Raw genomic sequence first — 26,966 nt, 5'->3', positions numbered from 1 at the left:
AATAAAAACATTGTAAATGATAGCGACAAAAAACTCGTTCAGAGCCTGACAAAAACCGCGAGCTGGGGCGAAATTCGCAAATCATCCCGCCATAATGACTGCCGCTTGAAAAAAATTTAAATATCAAAAGGCCGGACGGGGCACAGTAATGGTTTAAAATCATTTTTCATTCGACTCACTCATGAGTCAGAAATATGAAAACAGTAGCCATCGGCCGCGGGCCCATTAACTCGTCGCGACTCGCGATTAGAATTTTGGAACGCGTCCATCTTTTATTTTCCCTTTAAATAAAAACAAATAGGTTTTATAATGGAATGAAACGGCGTAGTTGGCGGCGAAGGAAACTACTGACTACAATTGGAACTCAAATAATAGACTTTGTAACCTGTGTAATTAGTAACTTTATTTACACAATGTAAACATTTTAATTAAATTTTCTTCTTTTTCTTTTTATTATACGAATGTTCCAGTGGAGGCAGGCCGCTGTCAAATTCGCTAGCAGTATGCATTGAACTCTGCGTGTTCGTTATCCGAGTTCCAAACGTTACCTTCATTTTTGGGAACCTATAAAAGAAAACTCTCAATAATATTGATAATCGTGGTAAGTTTTATCACAATTAAATTTGATTCATCTTCATCAAATTCATCTATCTTTCGTCCACTATTACACCTATTTCACTATTAACCTATTAAGGGAGGGAATACGTATCCCGATATGATTATATTAATTAAACTCCAATAAGGAATATGCTAAATATAATATAAATTTCAAGTGTATATCTACAAACAACCCTAGTATTCAATATAAGTACATTTTTAAGTATTTCTCATCAACTGAAACCTTCCATTCAACGTCTTCGATAAGTACCTGCTCGTAATATTTCTTTATTCTATATAGGAAGACTATGGAATAACAGCTAACATTATAGCTCAATAGTCATAAACAAGATTTAATTTTGTACTAATATCATAAATATGAAAATTTGTAAACATGTTTGGATTTTTGTTACTCGATTACACTAAAACATCTAAACGGGTTTGAATGAAATTCGGTACACAAATTGAATCCTATCCTAACGTATAGCATACTTTATATACTGATACATATAGGTAAAACCGTAGGAAAGAACTAGTAGTATATGTTATATATTTATTTAATTGTTTCGGTTTGAAGGGTGGAATATGGCAGTAAATTTACAGAGTACAGAGGAATAACACCAGAGTCCTCAGGGAATGGCGATGCATGGGGGGTATCATGGGCGAAATAGTATACTCTGTTATATCCACAGTTACCACGTCCCACCAGGTGGGCAATCAGCTTTTTTGCCATTCTAAGTTGCATAAATTCTTTATTAACCACAATACAAAAAAAATGTCTAACACAAAAGGCGGACTTAATACATATACATATATAACATTATCTTCCAGTCAAGCTTTTGCAAAACAGAATTGTAATTATGCAGTGAAAAAAATTGAAATTTGTTGCAGATAAACAATTACACGTAAGTATCGATATATCTAAATCAAACAAATGTTCTTATACTCATCCCTATCAATTTAAAAGGCTCATGTTCATGGTGTTAACTTACCCGGGCCTCTTCCTCTCCTCTTCATCTCTGACCGTCAATTTGTTGAACGGCTTCTCTTTCTTCAGGTTCGGATCTGACTTGGCTCGCCGGGCGAGGGCCGCGGGCGTGTCCCTGAGGGCGAACGCCTTCGCCGCGTGTCCGAGGTGCAACTGTCGCGCGTCCAGCCACTGTCTCACGTCACGAGGGTATCCAGAGTAGAAACGCACCCACGACGTGTATGCTGTTTAAAATATATTTATATTATTAATTTATTTTCACTTTAATGCATCAGTTACAAAAACAAAGAATAAGTAAATAGTTCAGATGAACGGTATTTTCTATCACTTTACTGAACAATCTCGTTCTGCCAACTTTTGAGTAGAGGACATTGAAAATAATTCAAGATTGTGGTCCACAAAAAAAACTTACTTCAATTGTAGCAAAACCAGTTATTCAGATTATACAGATTTTAATAATTTTTCTATGGGGCCAATCTGTAAATTATCTGTAAATGTCAGATAAAAACGAATCTTACAAATCGCTTTATAACTGACGGGGTTATAAGTTAACAAACATAAAATTACAACTAAATTGAACCTCCTTTTTTTTAAGTCGGTTGAAAAGGGTGTGTAGGCCCCTTTATATTTTTTTTTCAATCAAGGTCCTCTCCCCAAAGATAGCCTGTAATTCAGGCTTTATAATATATAATGCATATATAATCCATGCATAAACGCCTCACGAATTTTTTTAACCGATTCGATGTGATTAAACAATCACAAAATGGATTTCAGAAAAATAAATCCACAACATTGGCAGCATTCACTTTAGTTAGTTCCGTCACAGATTGTATAGATAAAAAAACACCAGTTACAGCTATTTTCTTAGACATGAGCAAAGCCTTTGATGTAATTAATCATGACGTACTAAAGGACAAATGTGAATTATTTGGTATCAGGGGGTTAGCCTTAAAATGGGTAGAGAGCTATCTACGTGACCGATATCAGTGTGTAGAAATTAATCGCATTGATAAAAATTTAAATTCCTCAGCATATAGATCCACTTTCCTTTGTAACAAAACAGGTGTCCCTCAGGGAAGCGTTTTAGGACCTCTTCTGTTCTTAATAAGTGTAAATGATCTACCTGATACAACTCAAGAACAATGTATATTATTTGCGGATGATGTCTCGATAATAGTACCACATAATGATCCAGCTATTAATTATAATGATAGGATCAATATAACACTTACGCAGATTGCGGACTGGCTTGATAGAAATCAACTATGTATAAATACAGAGAAAACAAAATATGTCCAATTTTCTAATTACAATTCCACAAATAAGAACCTAACAGTAAAATATCGAAACAAATTAATTTCCAAAGATAATGTAGTAAAATTTCTAGGTATTACGTTAGATGAAAATTGTAATTGGAAGATCCATATAAATGTGTTATGTACTAAAATTAATAAATTTGTATATGCACTCAGACGTCTACGCAATACAGCCAGTAAAAATGCAGCTCTTACCGCGAATCATGGCTACGTTGGATCTATATTGCGATATGGAATCTTACTTTGGGGTAATGCAACATTGATTAACAAAGTATTCATTTCACAAAAGAAATGTGTTAGAGCTATCTGTGGATTAGCGCCTATGGAATCATGTAGAAACTATTTTAAAGATATAAAAATATTAACAGTTACGAGTTTATATATCTTAGAAATTGGAATCTTTGTTAAAAAACACCCACAGTTATTTAATAAAATTTGTGAAATTAATAAATTTATCAAAAGGGACCCTACCAAACTACACATGCCTATATGTAAGAGTAGCCTCTATCATAAAAATTGTTTTGTGATGTGCATAAATATTTACAATAAGATACCCCAGTCATTTCGTGAAATGCCCTTTGAAATTTTCCGAAGAAAACTACGAAATTGGCTTATTGAAAAGTGTTTTTACACGATAAAAGAATTTGTAAGTCTGAATGGCAGATTAGACTAAGAATGCATTTTATGTAATAATATTAATAATATGACATGTACAATTTTAATGCTTTATAACTATAATATCGACTATTTTTAAATGTTGACATAATTAACTAATTCAATGTAACAATTAATATGTATTTAGAATAATTATTTGGACATACATAATTGATAAATTTTTACTTAACATGTGCTAAGACAAAATTTGCATGCCTTTAGATAAGGCGAAATGTGTAGTTCAGTTACCATTTTAAGACCTTTGTACCACATTTCGAGCAAATAAATTATTCTTATTCTTATAAACAATAAATATTTATATACATACATAGATAATACATACACACATCTACGAACAGTACATTATATTTTTTATTTTTTATATTTCGCTCTAATAACTTTTTTTTTATTTTAAAACTATTATTCTCGATTATCAATATGAATGACAATCAAGGATACAGAATGTTAATACTCGCAAAGTGTCTGCACTTTCAAGTCGTTGCATTTTATTTATTTATTTTTTATGCTAATTGAAACAATAATTACACAGCTACAAAATATTATATTAGTTTTCTAATTTTCATTAATCTGTAATTAAAACTTTAAAATTTTAGAACGGACATCTATTTATAATTTTTAGAAGCAAAAAATGCTATATACTAATATAAAATTTGATTAAACTGAACTCCTTTAACCCTATAAATCTGTCTGCGCAATCATACCCCTGCTAGCTCTGGCCAGCCAGTCCTTGTTGGTGTGCGCAGTGTTCTCCAACCGAGCCTGCACGGCTATGGCTGCGCGCGCAGCATTAGGTGCCGTCGGCGCTACTGTCCTCAACGCATCCAACGCCTTCGATTCGTCTGATTGACGGAGCCTAATAAAGTAATAATTATGGAAACTCGTTTAAAATTAGGAAAGTTAGGTTATGACAAAAATAAATTTATCTTTACAAATAACAAAATAGAATTGAATCCAAACCTGTACATTAAATATTTTTAGAGAAAATGATGTATAGGTTTATACTACACACGATACTGATCCGAAAACAATTTTATTTTTTTATTTTTATGTATGTTGTATTTTTATGTATGTAAGACAAACTGATAAACAGTTTGTCTCATATTCTTTTTGTGCGTTCTCGTTTCACGTAAACTGAGTGGAAACATTGTGATGAAATTTGTACAATAATTTAAGTTAAATATGGGTCGACATAAAAAAAATCTCTTAAAGGGATAAATTGATATTTTCAGCGGAGATATGTGAAATTGCTGTTCAACGCAAACGAATTTTAAATACACAATCGGGACTTATCGCGATGTAAAAGCCTTTACAGGTAATTAGTACCTACATACCTGCTTCTTTAGTGTCGACTTTTCGACGTGGATTGCACCACGTCGTAGTCACGACAGGACTTAAAATATGTGTAAACAACACGAAAGTTTTAAATTAACTGACGCAAACGAAATTTAGTACACGGCTAGTATTAGAAAAATAAACATTAAAATCGACATCCTCGCAGGTTCCGTTTTCATAATTAAAGCGGGTCTTACAATTATTATATAGCATATCATTATAAGCCACCCACCTGATTCGCTTTTGTTCAAGATGCCTGACGAATTGGGCCTCACTGGGCAACAGGAACATCACGGCGGCGCCTACTTGTGCGGCACGACCTGTTCGCCCCACCCTAACACATAATATACCAATTTAAAAACAATAATAAATAGATTTTACACGTACACTGTTATTTTGAGAAAGCAATTTTTAAAAAAAGTTATATTTAAAATCAGAAAAAAAAGAGAGAAAAATACTAAAGATACTGAAAAAATACTACTGCAGGGCTATACTATACTATACTATACCTATGGACGTAATCTGTAGCTGAAGCGGGAGCACAATATTGCAGAACTAAGTCGACACGCGGAACGTCCAGACCTCTAGCAGCCACATCCTGATAAAAAAAAAATCTAAATTGGTACCCCAGTACAAGAGCCACTTCGTACGTCTTACTACATTCCAAACACGGTATGGATAAAAGATATAAAACAATAACTTTTAAAGTAATGTTAATAAAAATTATATACTATTATATTCTGTATTTATGGATGTAATTAATTAAAAGTTTTCAACATTTAATGCCTGTCTACCTGCACGCCTATTTACTATATATGTACAATTTACCGATATAGATAAAAAAAAAAACATACGGGCCATTAAATTCGACGGTGACGTAATAAATTGATATATTAACATTCTTCATATACAATGTCAACAAATTGATTAAAAACAGAAGCTCCATACAATATGGCGGCGAGATTACAGTATGTACCTACATACATTACGGCGCAGTAGCGACCCCCCGCTGCAGCTACGATTGGACAACGGATTGGTCGCAATCACTTTGATTTATTTCATTAATAACTATTATATATGTAGTAGTGTCGTTTAATTTCAAGTGTATATATTGTAGTATATTAGAATGGCAAGGCGATAATTTTAAAAGTACATTTGTTATGGAAATTTAAATATAACCAACGCTGTAAAACCCCGTGTGTGCCCCGGCATAGAATGGGCCATCCCTTCCTTTCCCATAGGTGTCGTAAGAAGCGACTATGGGAGGGCGAGGGATGGACAGCAGCATCTTAAAACATCTCTAAAAAACTAACTGCGGTTGCCAACTCGCCTGCCAAGCGTGGTAACTATTAGCAAAACTCCTCTTATGGGGAAGGCATCCATCAGTGTCAATATCCAGCAGTGGATAGTTAACAGTTAAAATAATATTAATAAAAACGCTGTAAATTCTGACATACCTACTGCAAATACTAACTGAATATGGCCATTGGGATGAACATAACACCCAACATACCTACATTTCACCGAATACATAAGAATGAAGTATAGTTGGTAATATTACCATATTATTAATTAACAATTTCGTTTAATGTAAAATCAAGTTTTAAAAGACTACTATTTACTAAACATTATTTCAAGGTATATGTGAACTATCTGTATTCCTTAAAAAATCTCAAGCTTTAAATATAATATAGGATAACAAAGGTCATGTCACGTATAAATAACTCTTAAAATGGATAAACTAAAAAAATCTATGCTTTCTTACTCTAACTAAAAAAACCCAAAACTTTGAATTATTAAAATTAAGTTAGAATATCCGCTGTTGCTCCTCAATATTATCCTTCTACAAAACACGAGGCGAGCATAAAGAATAAACAATTAAATTTTAATAATTACAATACATATATATATCTAAAAATGTTTATTGCAAATCTCCACGAAATACTGATACTGTAGATATGTGAAAGCGTGTAATTGCTGGTAAGTATTTAAATTACACCTCACAACAGTACCATCGGTATATGGTACGTGACAGCCGATAGCCAGCGGCGTTACAGACGTAATAAATACAGATAATAGTGTTTAATCGACGCGTATTGTCGGCGATGATGTGGGAGCCGACAGAGGCTGCCAATGAATGACCAGCTAATAGTACGAGCCGAACAACAATTAACTATCGACATATAAAGGTAAGCGGTGCCGGGAGCTTTCTTTGTCGATGAATTAAGAATGTAACGATGACTGTAGGTGGTATCAATCTCATCAGACAGAGCGGTTATTGAACATAATTTTGTACGTTTAGAAATAGACAAGTGAAAATAAATCTATATGGTGTACTATAATTAAGAATTAAAAAGAATTTATAGTAACATAACTGTAATGTTGATTAAAAAAGGTGTAGTTTTGTAAAAGATACTGAAAAGGCATCCAAATAGTGATAATTTAAATTTCCAAACAAATTAAATAATTTCTATTCATAAATTTGATTTTTTTTTTTCTAGAAAATATCTAGCTACAAAATCTGTATAAATAAATGTTTAATGACATAAGTTAAACTTACGGTACAAATAAGGACCCCATTTCTAGCAACTCGGAACTGCTTGAACACTTCCATTCTCTGCTCGTGGGGCATAGAGCCATGAAGACTGAACATCTCCAACTCTACTGGCACTAGACCGCCCTCAACCGGTTCTTCATAATCTATTTCAAACTCTGAACTTGACGATGACGATTTGTCCTAAACGAAAAAATAAGTTTGTATATAAATTTTAATTTTATAACGAAAAACAGTTAAAAAGACTCTAAATCCCTTTAAGTAATTGTAATCAATGGTTTATAATGGTAAACTTTAATTTTGTAAACATTATATGTTTTATTACCTCATCATTTTCATTTTCAAGTTTTCTTTTCTTCATTATAGATTTTTTTGTTGAATTCTTTTTCTTCTTAACTTTAACATTTTTCCCACACAAAACTGTCTCTATTAATTCCGAATGATAGTCCACCATTTCTAAAGTTGCCATAAAAACGATCATTTTACCGCCCTTTTTATTCAAAACACAATGTTCCACAATAAGAGAACATAAAGTAACCAAACGTAGTTTCATTGGAACAATAAGGAATGTCTGATTTACAGTTGACGGCAGAATCAATTCATCTTCAACTATTGCTGTTTTTACAGCTTCTTCAAATGTATTACCAGTATTAGATGGTTTAACATCTTCTTCGTCGGATTCCACTTTTTTTGTTTTCTCTGCTAACTCTTTTTGGACTTTGAAATATTCGTAATCGGAATCACTATCGGATTCTTTATTAACATTTGATTGATTTGTTACATTATTTAATATTTTCGAGTCACTAGTTTGGGTTTCATTATCATTTAAAAATAAATCTGGGTAATTTAATCCAGAAAAGGCTTTCAAACCTGAAAAAATCTGCATTTAATATCTATAGAACAAATATTTAAGGATTTGCATTAAAATGAAAATATTATTTTTGAAATTTACTAAATTATTTAAATAAAGTTTTATTACATACCTCTTTTAGTCTCTGGAACATTATCTTCAGGAATGATATTATGAACCTTATCATCTAGCACAGGCTTGTTTTTACACTTTAAATTATTTTCATTGCTTGTCACATTCATGTTTGTAATATTTACTTGATCTAACATACTATCATCACGCTGCAATTTAAGTGAGTCAGCAACAACTGCTCTTCCTTCAGATGTATCCACAAATACAGGATCCACCAATGTAATTCCAGCCAAATTTTCTACTGCCTATGAAAAAAATATTTATTATTAAGAATATATTATTTGTGATGGCTTTAATAATATACGCTAAATTAATTTGTGAGTTTATACCTTAGTAAGTGTAGCTGATAACAAAATAGTCTGTCTCTGTTTTGATAGAAACACTTCTGTCAAATGATGTTTGATTTCGTTTTTTTCCTCTGGTTGTTTCTCTATTGTTTCCTCTGCATTGTCTTTAGTTAAGTCTTTTTTTATATTTTGTTTTATAAGTGCCATAGGATCGTATGTAGCAGCTTTTTTATGATCTTCTATAGCTTTTACTATAGCTGCTACATCTTTTTCATAACCCATGTCTAGTAATCTATCAGCTTCATCTAGTACTAAACAACTAGAATAAAATAAAAAAGTAATCACTATAGTAAATAATCTAATATTGATAGATAACTTAGACCTTACAATTTTAAATAAATAAAATTTAATGCATTGTCAATAAATTTACATTCTTGATTATAAATGAAAACTTGTCAAATAAGGATTAAATAATAATTAAAGCCACCAATATTTTGCAAGCATATTCACAACTATAAGCAACATATTAAAATAGAAACATCTTGTCAACAAAGTATATTTGCCTTTGTAGCAAAGCTTACAAATATTGTTTGTTTTATTCTGCTTTATGTGAAAACTTGAAAACATTCTTTGTAATCATTTCAAGGTTTAACTTACCCAGTTTTAGCAAAATTGAGAGATTTGGTGTGCCTCAAGTGATCATTTATCCGACCTGGTGTACCAACTAATATGCTCAGTCCTTTCCTTAGCCTCGCCTTCTCTGCTTTTCTTTTTTGTCCCCCACTTAATAAACCAGGAACTACCCAAGTAAATGGCTAAAATAGAAAATAATGCTTTTTCCACTTACTACTATATTAACAATTACTCTGACATCATAATGATAACTAAAAACCATAGTATTAGATGGTGTGTGACTCAAATTATTTAAATATATATATCTTATTCTTTTGTATTGTTTAGCATTGTTATAAAAATAATTTCCTATATACAATATATTATTAGTAGCAGTTAGAAACACTAACTTGTAGAAATAAAAAACTAATTCAGATTGTTACCTGTAACTCTCCAGATACCATTTTACCAATACTAGTTTTAGGAGTATAAGATAAAAAGTTTCAGCATAATGGCACAAATACAAAAACGAGTGATTTTAAGATAATTTCTAATGATGTCAACATCTATGAGTACTTTTGATTCATCCTTTGTCTTTATAGTATATATTACTAAAGTAATACATACATACATACATAGATATGTATGTATGTAGGCACGCCTGTCTCCCATTAGGGTAGGCAGAAACAATGGAATGCCAAATGCTTTGATTCAAACAAACCTCTTTCGCTTCTTCCACATTCATCAATCTTTTCATACATGCTCGCCGGTTACAGGTATTTTTAATTACTAAAGTAATTTTCATCTTAATTCACCATTACCAGCTTGACCATGATAACTCTAATTTCATAAATATCTATCGATATAAAATAAACATTTGATAACTGAAAATAAAAATACCTTGACCAATTTTAAGAACAGTTCATATGTCTGTACAGCCAATTCTCTGGTGGGTACAACAACAACCACCATTATGCCATCATGCCTGTTAATTTTTGGCCTTATCGCCTGCAACCCCTCAACAATAGGCAAGGCATATGCTAGTGTTTTTCCTGAGCCTGTTTGAGATCTGTACAAAATAATAATAGTAAAATTAAATTAAATATGTTTAAAATACTAGCAAATTCAATTTTTAACATAATTTAATAAAATAAACTGACAAACTTCTTAATACAGATTAATACTACTTCTTAAATATATGATATTCATATTAATAAATAAATGATATTCTATTATGAAAATCATATACCAATATTTATTGTGTGGAAAAAATTTTGAGAAGCTGGGGTTTGCTTCTAGACCTTTATTGTAGGGTCAATACTCATTAGTTAATATTGTTGCTCATAGCAGCTAGGAATTCTTAATTAAAAAAGTAATCCAATGAAATATATTTTTTTTTATAAATTTCTAAATAAAATTTTAAAATTATTTATTAATCATGAGTGTAAAATTGTTTAAAAAACTTATAGTTTTAAAAAATAATTTCTTTTTTGTTCTTAATTTTTTTTTATATTTTGAATTGAAATACAATTATCTTATTATTTTAGAATTTTATTTAAAAACAAAACGTAAAAATTAAATGGTGATTAGATGTTATGTTTAGTTATTGAATGAATAAACTCTTTATTCTTCCCTTCAAAGCATGATATAGATTATCATTACATATACAAAAAATGAATAATTAATTACATAAAATCAAGGGAGCAAGAATGAGCGGCCTTATCACTAAATAGTGATTTCTTCTAGGAAACCTTATGATTCTATTTAGATAATCCTTTTTCTTACCTCTTTTACAAAACCACCTTAATATATTACACACCTAAGTGCTTTTACTCGTGTAAAAATATTTAAGTATGTAATATTTTACATAGAATAATTTTTTTTTATTTGATTATTAAGTTAATTAAAAGGTAAACAAGGTAGATAGTAACAATGAAGATTTAAAAGTAACCAAAGCTTATAAGGATAATTAACAAAATATTTTAATAATGTTGCACCCTATGAAAAAATGTTGTTGTATTATAAAACATATTTTCAATCCGACTTTTAATAAAAATTTTATGTACAAACTAAGAGGTACATAATAGTATTACTGTATTACATTTTTGTACAAAAATCTTAATCAATGAAACATACCTAATTAAAATATCTCGACCCTGCAATATAATAGGTATGGCATTTTGTTGAACAGTCATCAACTCTTTCAGGCCTAAATTTTGTTGTAAATTTGCCACACTGTGAGGATGTATATCTAAATCTGTAAATGTTGTACCAGCAAACACTTTCTCTGTTAAAGGTTTTACAGCTCTCTGTCCGATACGTGGAACATCTGGATTATTTTTAAACAAAGATGAGATCCAACCACCACTTCTAGGTTTTTGTTTTAGTTGCAAATCATCATTTAATTCTTGATAGTTTTTTCCTTGATATTTCCCTTTATTTTCACTGAGATCACGCAAATTTGTAGATAGATCAACATTAGTGTTTGGTTTTGGTACCTTCTTTTGTGCCTCGCCTTCCAACTTTTTAATAGTTTGGCTCAAATTTTGTGGCCTTTTTCTAGCTATGGTTTTACCAATAAACTTAGGTTTAGACATAAACTTGTATTCCGGAGCATTTTTATTATCTACATCAACTTTCTTCTTAACCTAATAAAATATTAAACCATTTAGTGAAATGCGGTTATAAATATTGTTACATCACAAGAATAATTATCACTCACTTTTTTTACAGCAGAAATATTCAATTGTAGATCTTCCATTTTACAAATCCTTGGATATTATAATCATTTATAGGTTACAATTAAACGCACATTTGTTGTTGTCTTGAAATATTTTGACGTGATTTTGTTTTGACATATCTTTAGTGTTGCCAACTCTGTATCTGGTTTTCAATCTAAGGTAAGGCGAATTAAAAAAGTATAATATATTAAGTCTGAAAATGTAAAAATTAAGTACAATAATTAATCAATAATGTTATATATAATTAATGGATGGTTGATATTATTATAATTCTTTATTATTTAGTCTACTTACTAAATAAACTACAAAATTCTTCAATAATAAATAAATATGCTCCCGGATGTGACCCCTTTGGTAATGAGAGGCATAGTGAACGTGACATGACATCCCAAAGTGGCGATAGAAAAAAAACCACCATCGTTTCTCAAATTAATATATTTTCTATATTTGTAATTAAATTTAATGTAAACAATAATAATAATGTAAATAAATTGTCTAATAATATTAAAAGTTTAACTAAAATACAATTTAAAAGAAAACTATTTGACTACCTAATTAATAATTTATGATGCTGCTTGACACTGTAAAAACATTACATGACTTATTATTCATAATTGTAACTTAAAGTAATAAATTTTTGTTAATATTATTATGACTATATTATTTTAATAATTGTAAAAAAAAACTTTTACACATCTATTGTAATGGTAAAGATTGCTGAACAATTGTAATTAATTTTAAAATCTGCTACTGGCAATCACCAATATTTAGTAAATAAAAATTTATTCATTCATTCTATACTCAGGAATATAATACTGGTATTTCTTAAATTCCATAGTAAATTGTTAAGTTCTCAAATAAAAAACCGAGATCTACATAAAAAAATACTATTTTAAAATCTTTTGTAAAAACACATAGTCCTTTTGTTTCATCAGGTTTTAACTTTATAAATTATTAACACCTTAATAAAAAAACGTCTATGACATTTATGCCCGAAAAGACAGAAAGATTTATGTTGGCAACATTAACTTACTTGGTGCTTGCTTTGCACAAACGAAAAACAATTAACGTCTTCCAACTATATTCGATTAATTAAATATTAGGTTAATAGTACTTATTACATAGATTTCAGTATAATTAAATATTTTTCAGGAAAAGACTGTATACAAAATCCAGCTGCTTTTTCATTTCTGCACCACTCTCGTGTTGTGGTTAAAAAGGTCTGGTGTGGTAGTGATATTACAAGGTACGAAAACATAACCATAAGAAAATTATCCTTATTCTTATGGCATAATATTATAGTCTGCGTAATTATTAGTAACAGGAACTAATGGAGCATTTGCTAACAATAACATCAGAGTAATGTACGGACAAACATTTCCACACAGTCCCCTATAAAAAGCATCGTAACAAATTCACGAAGAATAAACCTGATAAAATTAGTTCAGATGACCTATTGGTCTAACTTCATCTTCCCACATTTCTATCATCTCCCGCCATCATTTACCGTTAACGCAAGCTGGGTATTTTTTTAATGAACAAATCGTAACCCCACCTGCGCTAATGGTATACTCTGGCGGGACACCAGTGAGGAATCATAATTGCGAATGAAAAGGCAGATTAGTTATTACACTGAATTCTGAATGATAGTTTCCAGGTGGGACCACGTGGAGGTCGACCTAACAGGGTATATTGCTAGCAATGAAACTAGTAATCCGCATTACTAACAATCCTCTTCTCTCGCAGACGGGATTACCATTGGTAGGAATGGCAACGCATGAGTGACCTTATGGATACAAGAGAAGATTACTACTTTCAATCAAGTGGGTGGTCAACTTATTCACCAGTCAGTGTCAGTCAAAAAAAAATTATTACCGACATATTTTTATAGTAAAATCAAAATTATGCATTTTATTCATATGCGTATATACAATATTCAAAAGCTCACGCCCAGAGTGATTCTATCTATTCTTATAGATTTACATTACGATAGTACCGAATTGTCAATACTATGCCCGTACTAAATCAAATTTTGTAAAAGAATTAAATATATCCTAATTTTTTTTTTTTTTGTATTATTAAACAGAAACTTTCCATGATCCGCACTTTATCTGTGGCGGGACCGTTAGTGTTAATACCTATTTATTAAAGCACCATTTGTTTAGTATCTGGAAAATAAGTCACTATAATTAGTGTCGTATCGTTTCTATTACCACATCTCTATATAATTTTTGTATATTACATTATTTCTATTACCTAATAAGAACCTATAAAATTATGTTCTCTAAATTAGTTACTTGTAGATATACCTTGTAATAAATAGGTAACCACCTAAGAGGTTATTTCGGTCTGACTTAACTCTAAAAAAACTGTAAACAATCTCACCATAAGAAATGTTTAAAAAATTATATGTTATTTATTACCTACATTAAGAATGATGCTCGATGTTTTTTCCTTTCCTTTGAGCTAAATTCCTAATTCAAAAGAAAACGATAAAACATCTAATTAAAATTCGTCACAAAAAATAATACAGTACGTTTTGTGGCACTCCATCTTTCTGAGTATGTATATTCGTATTAAATTTTCTCATGAATACTTGAAATGTTAGTGGTAGATTTATGTACACGTGTCGAGCGGATACAGAATTTGAAGCTAACACGTGCCGGCGCGTGCCTTCAAAACATTGCTTTATGATGCCTATGGAGTGGAATAAATATTTGTAATGTGTAAATCCATGTTTGTAAGCACTAAAACCCTTATTTATTGACAGTGAATAGGTTAATTTAAACGACTTATCTGAGAATGAATTGGTCACAAGTTTTTACACAACGAACACAAACAATATATATAGTATTAGTACATAAGACTACAAGACAAAAGACAAACAGACGATACAAGGAACCAAGATTAAATCAAATAATCTAATACCTCACCCTAAATAATCTAGTGTACTCTTAGATATGTTTTTGTCTATAGCCGAAAGCTCCGCTCCTTATTCTGGGGTAGTTATCAGACGATTCTGGGGTAAGCATTGTCAACCCAGCGGGGAAAAAGAATTGTTAGTGATGGGGTCTAACAACCACATTGCTAACAACGTAATAGGGTATCTTTTACGTCGACTAAAAGCGTTCCCCCTGGAAACCATCGTGGTTAATTTTTATTGAATTTAACACGATGGGCTTAATGATCTCTTTTATCCTCACTTGTCATCTCTCATTGATGCCCCACCAGTGTATATCAATAGCACAGGCGAGATTACTATTTCACTATCACGATAAAAAAAAACAAGGTTACCCAAGGACCTTTCAATACGTCCATGCTAGCGATAAATACCATAAAACAAATATAAAATTAATACTCAATGTACAATATATACCTACCTTTATTTTTAATATATACATTTTTTATGGGTAATAATATAAGAGTGAACCCACCTACCTTAACGATATATGCTGGCGGAGCTCCAGTAAAAGATGATAGGTGATGTGGCCCATACTGAGGAATTCATCAAAGATTAACCACGATGGTTTTCAAGAGAAATCGCATGGAGGTCGAACTGATTGGGTAAATCACCAGCAATGAGACAATTTGATCCCATTACCACAAACCCCTCATATATATATATATATATATATATATATATATATATATATATATATATATATATATATATATATATATATATATATAAGAAGATGCAGGAATTCTACGTATGACGAAGGTCAAGTCTATCGTAAAAAACCGTGTTCCTATCCTATAAAATTGAGTCTTGAAGGAGGGTCCGTTCCAAGTAAATTCAAACAACGAAATGTTAACCTAACCCTCCTAAAACGAAACGTCAAATCAGTGCACTTGAAATTCAGAGAGCACACACTGTACACACATGAGGTACGAACCATGGAACCCTGGGGGAGGTGTGAGGGCGCGACGTGATTACCCGCGTCCGAGCGGGACGACCCGACCTGCACCCCTATTGTACACTGCTCCCCTGGCCCTTACGAGACAAGATGACGTGTCATCAGTGGTAAGAAGAAACCAGTGATAGCAACATTAGAAATCCTTACGATCTCTTCAAATTTTTCAAAAATATTTCCATGACCCTATAGCAAATTTAAATTTATTTAACCCAAAACTAGCGACGAATACATATTTACTAAGAACAAGGCATATTTATTGATATTAATTTTTAAGTAAAGTTAGGTCTTAGATTATATAGATAGTGTCTCCATACAAATGCTTTGAGAAAAGCGGGTTAACTTTCTCATACAATTTTGCGTGATAAATAGTTACGAGTGATTCCTTTAGAACTTCTATTTTTATTTTGTATTATAAATTCTGCACCTTTTTAATGCTCAAAAATTCACTTATTAAATTATTACACATATAGACATTGTGTACGTAAATATACAAAACATTAATAATAAAACGAGTCAGCTCATTGAAAAATTAGCTGACAAAAAGTTGACTCGTTTTGAGGCTCGATGTTCTACCTATATGATCTAAGGTTTAGGTACAGATTTTCTAGCAACGGGATCGTAAGTTCTTCGTATATAAAATCCTTAATATCATTTATAGGAAATAATAGGAGATAAACAGTAACCAAGGCAACATATAAACAATTTGTCATATAAACGTGATTTTGTTGTAATAAATATTAGTTTTAAGTAGGCGCCTACTACCGAAATAAATTGAAAATGGCATTAAAACCGACTACCTGCAAGGAAGCTATTGCACGATGGGAAAAAGAAAAAGGAGAGAACGCCGCTGATGCCAAAGTGATAGAGTTACAGTTCCAATGGCCACCGATAGAAAAAATGGATGGAGCTTTATCAACACTTGTTGCTTGCGAGTAAGTTTTCGAATGTTTTTATTTATTTAGAGATTTTTGTAAGTAAAATAATAATATCAATTCGATGAAATGGTAATAGAACTTATTTATAGAAGAGTAATTAATATAATTGTGATGCATAAATGCATACGTATATAGTATACTATAATACATATATACGTAATATCTAATAGCCTTTAACTGTTCACTGCTGAAAGCCTCCCCCTGGGGGATCCTGCCAATAGTTACTGTTAGAGTTGCAGCTGAATACCTACCTTGTTAGGAGTGGATATATATGGAAAGATGACCCGCATGAAAGTAGTAGTAGCACTTGTCTTAAGCACTATAAATTTAGTTCTTTGTCCAAGTAATTGACAGTTTATTTATAACACAACACAACACAAACTAAATACACGAAACACTATATCACACTATTATATTAAAATATTATTTAATTTGTAAAGACAATTTTAGACAAAAATCAATTTAGAGAACACGACAAATATTAAGGTTACTAGGCAATAACATTTTTCTTTTTCTATTTTCAAATTTCACTAAAGAGTTTATTAATACCTAATTTACACCTTAACAGTTGCCACGCTTGGCAGACGGATTGGTAACCGCAATTTGGCTTTGAAGATGTTTTAAGTGGGACACTGCTGCCCATCACTTTCCCTTAATTGCGACACCTACAAGAAGGGGTAGTTCTATGCCGGGACTACACAGACATATACGGCCTATATATACGGACATTTATCAATCATTAATCAATATATATAATAAAATCGTAACTGCTCGCTGTCTGTGGAAGATATATAAGAAAAAGTATTATAATTTTTATGAATGCAATAGAACCCAAAACAATGGTTTTTAGAATTTTTGTCTGTTTATCAGAAAAGGTTTAACCGATTTGAATGCGGTTTCACTAATGCGTCGCGCTTTGCTCTACTTAACATTTAGTATTTGTTTAATTTCAATCAGTTTATAAATAAAAAAAAATATATTTTAATCTAAAGAATCACATATAAAATATTATAAAGTAACCGATCAGTTAAATTGGGTGAATTTTTTTTTTATTATATGTATTGATTTTTGAAAATTCTGTCTACTCGTGCGAAGCCGGGTCGGTATATAACTAATCTAAATTCTCATTTATTAATGTTAATTAGATACAAGGACACACACACACAAACTAGATCTTCTACAGACCTACTATATTCATCATACTCAATAATAATACATTGCCAGAGTTAATTTCTACCCAAATTTCAAATATTGTCTGTTTAAATTGATACGATTTCCTTCACTTTTATCCAATCACAAACTTGTGTCGGTTTTCATTGTTTTAACATTTAACCCTCATGACGAACGACTAAATGCCGATATTTGCGCTGACTTCTTTACTAACCGTCTTCCCTCATGTACGTACCTTCATAATATATTCTATGGATTTTTGTACTAAACGATTTACAAATACCAAAACTGTCAAAAAAAGGGAAAAATTATCAAAAAATAAATAAATAAAAGAAAACATCACTAACTACTTATAGTAAATACTTAGTACCTAATAACAAAAATACAAATCTTTCCTCTTTATAATATTACTCGTATAGTAATATTAGAAAGAGAAAAGATTTGTATTTTTGTGTGTATGTTTGTAATGAATAAACTCAAAAACTACTTTGCCGATTTCAAAAATTCTTTCATCATTATAAAGCTATATTCACCCTGAGTAACATAGGCTATATTTATTGCTAGGAAAGATTAGGGATCCTTACTAAAACTTTAGTAATATAACTCAAAATGTAAAAAAAATGATAAAAAATATCTTACGTCGCGTGCGCTGCGGAAACTATTGGTGATAGAACAAAAGTATGTTGTAAAATATTGAAGAAAATATCAATTACTACAAAAAACTTAGCGATACTATATGCCCAATTATTATCATTGTCACAATAACCACTTTTTAAAATGTCGTAAAAATATAAGTAAGAAAATAATAGTTGCCATAAGGAACATGAGGCCTATGATCAGCGGTGAACAGATAATGGATGATATGATGATGATGATGAATAAAATTATAGCATGAGTAATATAATAGCGTTGAGAAACATGATACCTTCTTTAACACGAGGGATACCGTTACGGAAACACATTCATCTCCCCTGGGACGAATGAGTTTCCATAACATACTTCTATCAGCTGAAACCCTATAGTTTTACGTTTCTTTACTATAGTGATGACGCTACGAGTAAGCATTCGTATTTTACTGCAAACCTGGTATTAAAAAACGAAGTATCTACATACTTACTAATAGGAACTATTTTCTTTGCGCGGAAATTTTAAAATTTCTTTTTCCAGAAAACTAAGCTTATCTACAAATATGATTGACAAAATAGCTGGTATCGCCGGTATGAGAAGCCTAAAGATCTTATCTTTGGGTCGGAACTATATTAAATCTTTGGCTGGAATAGTAAGTTTTGAGTATAAGACATAACACTTTTTAAATTTTTGCAATATTTTCCTTTATATAGGGAACGAAGGGTTTCTACTGAAATTATTAATTTGAATGTACCAATAACTGTGGTACGACCTGATTGCAAGCATGACTCTTGCAAAGAGATAAAAATAGCAACGCTTTAAAAACACTTATAAATAGTGGCAAGAATGTGACAACTATTTTTTGTGTCATTTAGAATGCCAAACAGGCTGACGATGCACCTAATTGAAAGTGGTAACAGTCATATAGATGACGGTTACCACTTTCGATTATGGTACTCGCACAGCTGATATTATCACAAAATATGTTGTAATGCTCATGGTGTCCATAGTGTATTGCCATTCCTGAGAACTTAGATTTTATGCTCCCATATATTACCGTTAAAATCATTGTATAAAAGGTATATACACGCTCTCTGCATTAATACTCTCGAGCTGATAACTAATCATCATTTATTTAAATACTTTTTTATGAAAATATACCACTATACATTATATTTCCAGGAAACTGTCGCGGAAACACTTGAAGAACTATGGATAAGCTATAATTCAATAGATAAATTAAAAGGCATTGGAGCTCTAAAAAACTTACGAGTGCTCTATATATCCAACAATTTGGTGAAAGAGTGGGTCGAATTCAATAGATTACAGGTAGATTTTAATTCAATGTTATCATTGTTATCAGCCGCTAATTGTGTACTGCTGGACATAGGCCATAGGGGAGCTTTTGCGAATAGTTGCCACGCTTAGCAGGCAACCGCAGACTTTGAAATTACTTTGGTTTTTTTAATCATTGTATAGGTTTTTTTTTTTGATGGATGAAAATGGTACGGTAACCCCGCCTGCGCTAACGGGATACGCTGGCGGAGCACCAGTGAAGGGTGATAGATGAGAATGAAAACAGGCCAGTTAGCCCATCATGATGAATTCCTCCCAGAATTAACCATGATAGTTTCCAGGGGGAACCGCGAGGAAGTCGTCCTGGTTGGGTATATTGCTAGCAATGGGATTCTCAGCCTCCGTTACTAACAATCCCTTTCCGCCTCATTGTATAGGTAGATATTATTATTTACCTTAAATTATCTCGTTCCAAAGCAAAACCTCTCCATCCTCTTCTGTATATCATTATCGATCTATCAATCAATCCCTCTTGGATAAAATGCAGAACCATGAAATAATACAAAACGATAATTATATTTACCAAAAATCAGCTTTGCGCTGCATCACAACTTGATGGTAGAAGGGACGAAGACTGGAGAAAAGCGGGTTGTAGGTAGTATAAATAGGTAAATCTTCGGGTTACGTGTAACACAAATTAAATTTATAAAAACAATTCGTACTTTCTTGACATATTAATATCTTCTTGATCTATCTACATACTTACAGGAATGCCCAGCATTGAGAGATCTTGTTTTTATCGGTAACCCTTTATGTGACAATCAGCCTGACGTAGAAACTTGGCGCACCCAAGCCTCCAATCGCTTGCAACAAATAATCAAATTAGATGGCATACCTATTGTTAGAGATACTGATTAAAAGACAAATAGGTATTTTAATAATTATTAATTAAATTATGTAACCATGGAATATCATTGAAATAAAGCTTGTTATATTTAAAACTGAAATTGCTCTTTTTCCGACATTTGAATGATCATAATTTTGTGTCATTATCAAGATTCCCATTCGTACCTAATAAGTCAATTACACAACTATTTCGGCCGAAACATCGTCCCCTGATTTTTTATTTTGAATTAAAGCTATGATTGCGTGACACTTTCTGTGACAATAGTTGATAGAGGCCCACTTGTTTATGCTAGGAATTGAAATGACGATAATATTCAACTTAATAGCCACGTCGCATCACCTCGCTCTCTTGACATTTATGACAGATTATAACTCTGGCAATACTAATAACCGCTGCACACGCCATCTATCTATTAGGTGACGCAACTAATATATGACAGCGTTAAGATTGAATTCCATTAATCGAATAATGATTGCGATAGCAGATTGAAGATTACCAAGTGATTCAAGTAATATCATAAAGCGATAAATTGTCTTGCTAACTGATAGAAAACAAATTATCGTTAATATTAGCTTAATGAAAAATAAAAAAAAATTCTGTACGCGTAACTTGAAATTACATTTTCTTTGAAAAAAATAAATTACTGTCCTATCCATTTATTTTATTTACTCCTGACAGGTAGGAAGTCACTTCTGTTAGTAGAAGTGACTTCCTACCTTTCTATTAGTAGTATTTATCACCCATTTCCTGTGGAAATAGTCTCATAAATTTCTATAGACAAACATCTGAGAACCGTCATATAGTAACTACTTTGTTGGAACTAAAATTAAAAAGCTTATTTTATATCAAATCGTCAACTGTGTAACTTCATTGTGAAAGCGTAGCCATTGTCCTCTCGACTTTATGATTCGTCATACGTCTCAAAGCCGACTTAATAGCCTGCTTAATTCGTGCCAAAAGGAAATGCGAATCGGTAGGGGAAGCCATTGCCGACGGAAAATTCCCTCTCAGTAGATGCGTGGATGGCCCGCTATTGTGTTGCCACTAATAAAATTTAATGATGTAAACGGATAGCGCGAATTTATCTAACTCAAAGCGCTCTGGGAGTCGGTCGCTGAGGGGAAATCAATTAAGAACAATATATCAGTTGTAGAACAAATTAAGTTACTTCAATTACTATTGAGTTACACGATATTGTTGTAAACTTAATACGATTGTAGATAAATATTAAAATAGCAATGTTAAAAATTATTTTTCATCGATCATGATAGAACTTTAGCTATTTCAGTTGATAATTACTATTAGCTACATTCAATTCTACATATAGATACATAGCTACTCTTTATAAAGTAATATCCTAGTAATATTGAAAGAAATAAAATATTACTTTTCAATTAAGCTCTAATGTTACAATAATAAACGTGTGACTCCAACGTTTCGGTGACATGCCATGTTAGAATTTAATAATTTGATGGAAATTTGGTCATTGTGTACTCTAAGTAATGGACCGATAATTGTCCGTCCAAACAGAAGTAACTCAGTTAATCACAATAAAGCACACACTACCCTACTCGTATAAATCAAATATATACCCTCGTTAATGCGCACACATGCCGACTGAACGTCACCTAAACCGTCATTATATAATTATTAACACTACAATCGACCTAATTTTGATTTCTATTTGACATTTCGATTACTCCGCCACGTAGCCGCCGGCGAGCGGCCATTTTGTGACATCTGTCCTCGAATGTGATACCAACTATAAAATTCAATTTCCCTCAATCGGCTAGCTCGACACATTTATTATTCATAGATCGGTACCTAGATGCCCGGCCACTAACAGATGTGATCTTTTACGTGAAGGAATATCAAAAAAGATGACGTCGATATAAAGAGCAGTGACTTTGAGGGACATGAATTTAATATAAGATCACGTGAATCCAATTTATGAAAGCACTGATATATCTAATGCATAAGAAAAAAGCGACCAATAGGATAACATAAAGCTACTCAATCGCGTGACAAGTGTAGGCGGCAGCGGGAAATGAGGTTTGATTTCAGTTTGATTCGGTTATACAATAAATTTTGCAGTATTTCAAGTCATACGTAGATGATTGGTTAGTAAGCAATACACTTAAGGTCACGCTACCAATCGCTTTTAGATACCTAATACCTGCCTGATTGTTTTTCCACTGTAAATTCATTTTCATAATGACTCCATCGTAGCAGCTGATAGTCGTACGCATTTAAATATGGGTATGATTGAAATCATGTACATATATCGCAAGACCAATAAATCAATCTATGTCGCCAGTAATGCACAATCCATTTGCTCACTTGTAGTCTAATTGCTGTTAGCGCCGCCCAGTGACCACATTAGGCTGAAACGTTCCACACACCGCCCACTCGTGAGCTCTACACTACAGTAAACACATATGACGGCCTCACTTGACCTATTCGAGTGTAATGGCTGATTTTCTAGCTCACGAGACGTAACCGGCAAACGGCCACGCTTACGCTACTGAAAGGCAGAGAAAATGGCTTAAGTGCTTTCTCTATTATACTTAAGGTCGTTCGTGAAAAGGATAATTTTCAACTCTCCAGCGCCCCCGCCCCGTTTGAGTTTTGTTGGAATTGTGTGGATAAGATATGATCAACCACTTGGTTGCAAACAAAATGTTTAGTTAAAATATATTTTCTAACTAGATTAGATAATTATATCAGGTAAAGTAGAACAGAAATACATCTCTAATTACAATTTTCAATCAATATTCTGCAGAGATCAATATTCGTCTTAATTGAATAAGAAAAATTGGATGTCGTTACAAGCAAAAGACTTTATTATTACTATTGTAAAACATGTGTGTAACAAAATATGAATTTGCCTTAGGACTTATCGATTTTTTCTTTTCTCGATTCATTATTATCAAGTTACCTAACAAATCATTAACATTCCAATGTCAGCATGAATCTCTCCTAAAAAGAATATTAGCTGTTTGGTTAGGTACCTACTACCTCTTTATCGGACAGAGATACTGACGATGCACCATGGAGTTTTCCCATTTTAATAATTATTATCATATTTCACTGCTGAATATAAGCCTTCCCCTTGGAGGATTTTGCCAGTAGTTACCACGCTTGGTTGGCAGGCGCATTGGCAAACCGCAGTTAGGGTTTATAGATGTTTTAAGAGGATCGCTGCTGCCCATCCCTCGCCGTCCCTTAATCGTCTTTTACAACACCTACGGGATTGAAAGTGGTGACCTATTCTATGCTGGTACCACACAGCCTTCTCATCTTACTCTACTATATTTCACACTTACTATATTGCCTATATCTATAGTCTAAATAAGGAATAACACCCCTCTGGAGAAGTTTTCAACTTGATGGAATTTTAATTTTTATACAAATTAAAACATATCCATAATAACCTATTGTGTAACAAGATAATATATTTTTAAGTTGGGTAACCTATTGTCGCGGCAAGCGGCGAGGGTCGCAAAATAAAGCTTTCCCAACAAACAATAGTTCCGGCCCTTTGTCGCACACCGAGTAGAGTAAACATTAGTAGTTGAAGGCATTGTGAAGGGCCCACAGCGTCGCCGAGTAAAGTTGCGTCGTGGCAGTCCCGAAACGGCACAGTAAAAGGTTACGGTTAGATTTTAACTCCTACTTACCCCTCATTAAGTACCTTTTGTTCATGGGTTATATATTCTTTTAGACTACAGTAATTATCCTTTTATACGAGCACATACAATGGGCACTAAATATGTATATATACACATAATTGAAGAGTCAAATAGCTTTTTGTCTACTAAGAGCAAAATGACCCACGTTAATCACCTTAATCCTTAAATAAGTAAACTGAAACTGAACTGATCTGTTAATTACACTCTCTAAGTATTATATATTAATCTATCAGAAGTGTTTGTACATCTTTAAATCGTCTCCGAAATCAGATGTGTCGAAAATTTTGTAGAAAAAATTTTGTTTTCAATAGACAATACAACTTACAACTAGGTACTATCTTTAAAATTAATGACACTTATACTGGCCTATATAAATATTCAACAAAATTTTTTAGGCGTCACAGAAATTTTGGTTTTTCTTACAAAACACAGCACATATTTATAACCCTAAACTGAAACCGTGAAACTTCAATCAAAACGGGGAAGTCACGATCGTACCATAAATTATGTACTGTTTCAACATTAACACCTACTTTCCATAATAGCCGATAAACCAAATTTAGTTTTCATGTTACGCACCCTCCGCGCTCCGTAGCTACTTATAATAAGCAATGATCAATGGAGAATAATCCCATTGTGTCGCACGCAGACAAAAAACCATGTTTGAATTATTCCGCTACGCTTTCGCGCTAATATCTCCATTACATTAGGCAGTGTCGAACCTCATTGTTACTGCCTCTCTACATCTACATAGAAAGGATTACGCGCCAAAATGTTGACAGTTGTCGATGAGACAAAAGAAAAGCGAGTGCATTCCGAAATACGCATAATAGGTTGTGTTTATTTAATTTAAGTCATTGGCAATACAGAATAATGCCGTGTTTTCGCCAGCGGCATTCTGACTTGAGCCGGAGCACCTCGGGGCAATAAAATTAATGAAGCGTGGAGATGGGACCATTTTACTTGTATTATTCGTCTCTTGCGGGCTGAGACTGAAGCGAATGTCCATTAGTTCTGTTTTAACATGTTAGCGAGGTTGAAACGTTGTAAATGCGATTTACTCTACAGAGAGGGTGCAAAAGTAGCCAGAGAGACTCGGTCACGATCAATAGATAAACCGATTGGAAACGATTTAAAATATTTAACGATCCATCGAAACAAAGTTAGTATTTTTTTTCTGTTTTATTTATTTTTTCAAAATTGCATGGGGACTTATTTTTTTATACAGTTACTTATACCTCCAGTAAATTAATTCGAAAGGTATGTACTCCTAGATACTTGATAAAATAAATTACTTACATAAGATAAGAGTTAAAATATACCCAGGCTTTCGCTAAGGGTTTCTAGAAGTTTGAGACTGCGTTTACCTTACCATATTTATTTAATACAGTAGTTAAGTAATAGTCGTCCTTCAAGATATTTCCATATTATATACCATATTTGATTAAATTCAGTTGAAAAACGGCAAAAATCTTATCTACCCGGATTTCATTAGATTTAAATAAAGAATATCTTATCTAATACATCACAGTAATTGCTTGCTCAGTGATCTTGCCTTTAAAACAAAATATCAAGATAACATTTTAATATAAATAAAATTGTAGGAAAACTCGTCATACTTAAACACCGCTGTTTGATTCTTAGTAATGGGTTCTAACAGCCCATTGCTAGCAATACATCCTATCAGGTCGATCTCCACGCGGTTCCTCCTTGAAACCATTGTAATTAATCCTTTATAATTTATTCACGATGGGCTAACTGACCTGCCTTCATTTTCACCTATCATCTATCACTGGTGCCCCGCCAGCGTATACCGATATATCAGACGGGGTTACCAATCCATTTCCACTAATTTAAAAAAAAACGCTATTTTCTTACAGACGTTGTAGGTAAACATCAAAGTAATATAATAAGTAGTATAATATATAGCAGGTGCATATTATCACGTTTAGCAAATACAACATTTCAGTTAAAAGTAACAGAATCACTTTACACCCTTCACAAATAAATTTCAAAGTATTGGCATAAAATATCATCGAAACATGGCAACAATGAGAACAATAGGCGCATTACAACGCATTAGCGGTTAACTGATGATCAAATGATCGCACGATTCGCGGCTACAAAGCGTGGCGACGCGCGTCCAACAGCTACCTTTGCGATATCATCTTAATCCGCAAATTTGCTGGCCCCTGACGCTCGGTACCTCATAGCTATATTTGCGTGGAGAAAGCTTTTATTTGGAAATATTTTAAAATCCATAACCTCTGTTTGGGAAAAGTATTACCTACCGGCACAGATAGCTGAAAGATGCGGTTTCTAACTCTTTTAGCTATCA

General features: G+C 32.4%; 2 protein-coding genes across 2 annotated transcripts; one reads left to right on the top strand and one right to left on the bottom strand.

Moving 5' to 3' along the window:
- Positions 1-378: 378 nt before the first annotated feature.
- Positions 379-12,228, bottom strand: LOC113522942 (probable ATP-dependent RNA helicase DDX31). The gene is made up of 13 exons (XM_052901759.1): positions 12,066-12,228; positions 11,480-11,991; positions 10,244-10,412; positions 9,389-9,546; positions 8,774-9,050; positions 8,446-8,689; positions 7,788-8,332; positions 7,469-7,645; positions 5,418-5,506; positions 5,141-5,242; positions 4,278-4,429; positions 1,590-1,809; positions 379-564 (listed from the first exon to the last, which is right to left on the bottom strand). Exons 1-13 carry the CDS (start codon positions 12,102-12,104, stop codon positions 429-431), a joined length of 2,820 nt encoding a protein of 939 aa, XP_052757719.1. The 5' UTR covers positions 12,105-12,228; the 3' UTR covers positions 379-428.
- A 4,494-nt stretch (positions 12,229-16,722) lies between these two features.
- Positions 16,723-21,024, top strand: LOC113522922 (dynein axonemal light chain 1-like). The gene is made up of 4 exons (XM_026908769.2): positions 16,723-16,933; positions 19,274-19,385; positions 19,916-20,062; positions 20,798-21,024. Exons 1-4 carry the CDS (start codon positions 16,779-16,781, stop codon positions 20,945-20,947), a joined length of 564 nt encoding a protein of 187 aa, XP_026764570.1. The 5' UTR covers positions 16,723-16,778; the 3' UTR covers positions 20,948-21,024.
- Positions 21,025-26,966: the final 5,942 nt, after the last annotated feature.

Source organism: Galleria mellonella, unplaced genomic scaffold (genome assembly GCF_026898425.1).
Source record: "Galleria mellonella isolate WM207_F2 unplaced genomic scaffold, CSIRO_AGI_GalMel_v1 utg797, whole genome shotgun sequence".
Lineage (NCBI taxonomy): Eukaryota > Metazoa > Arthropoda > Insecta > Lepidoptera > Pyralidae > Galleria > Galleria mellonella.
This window is presented reverse-complemented; position numbering and strand designations above follow the sequence as displayed.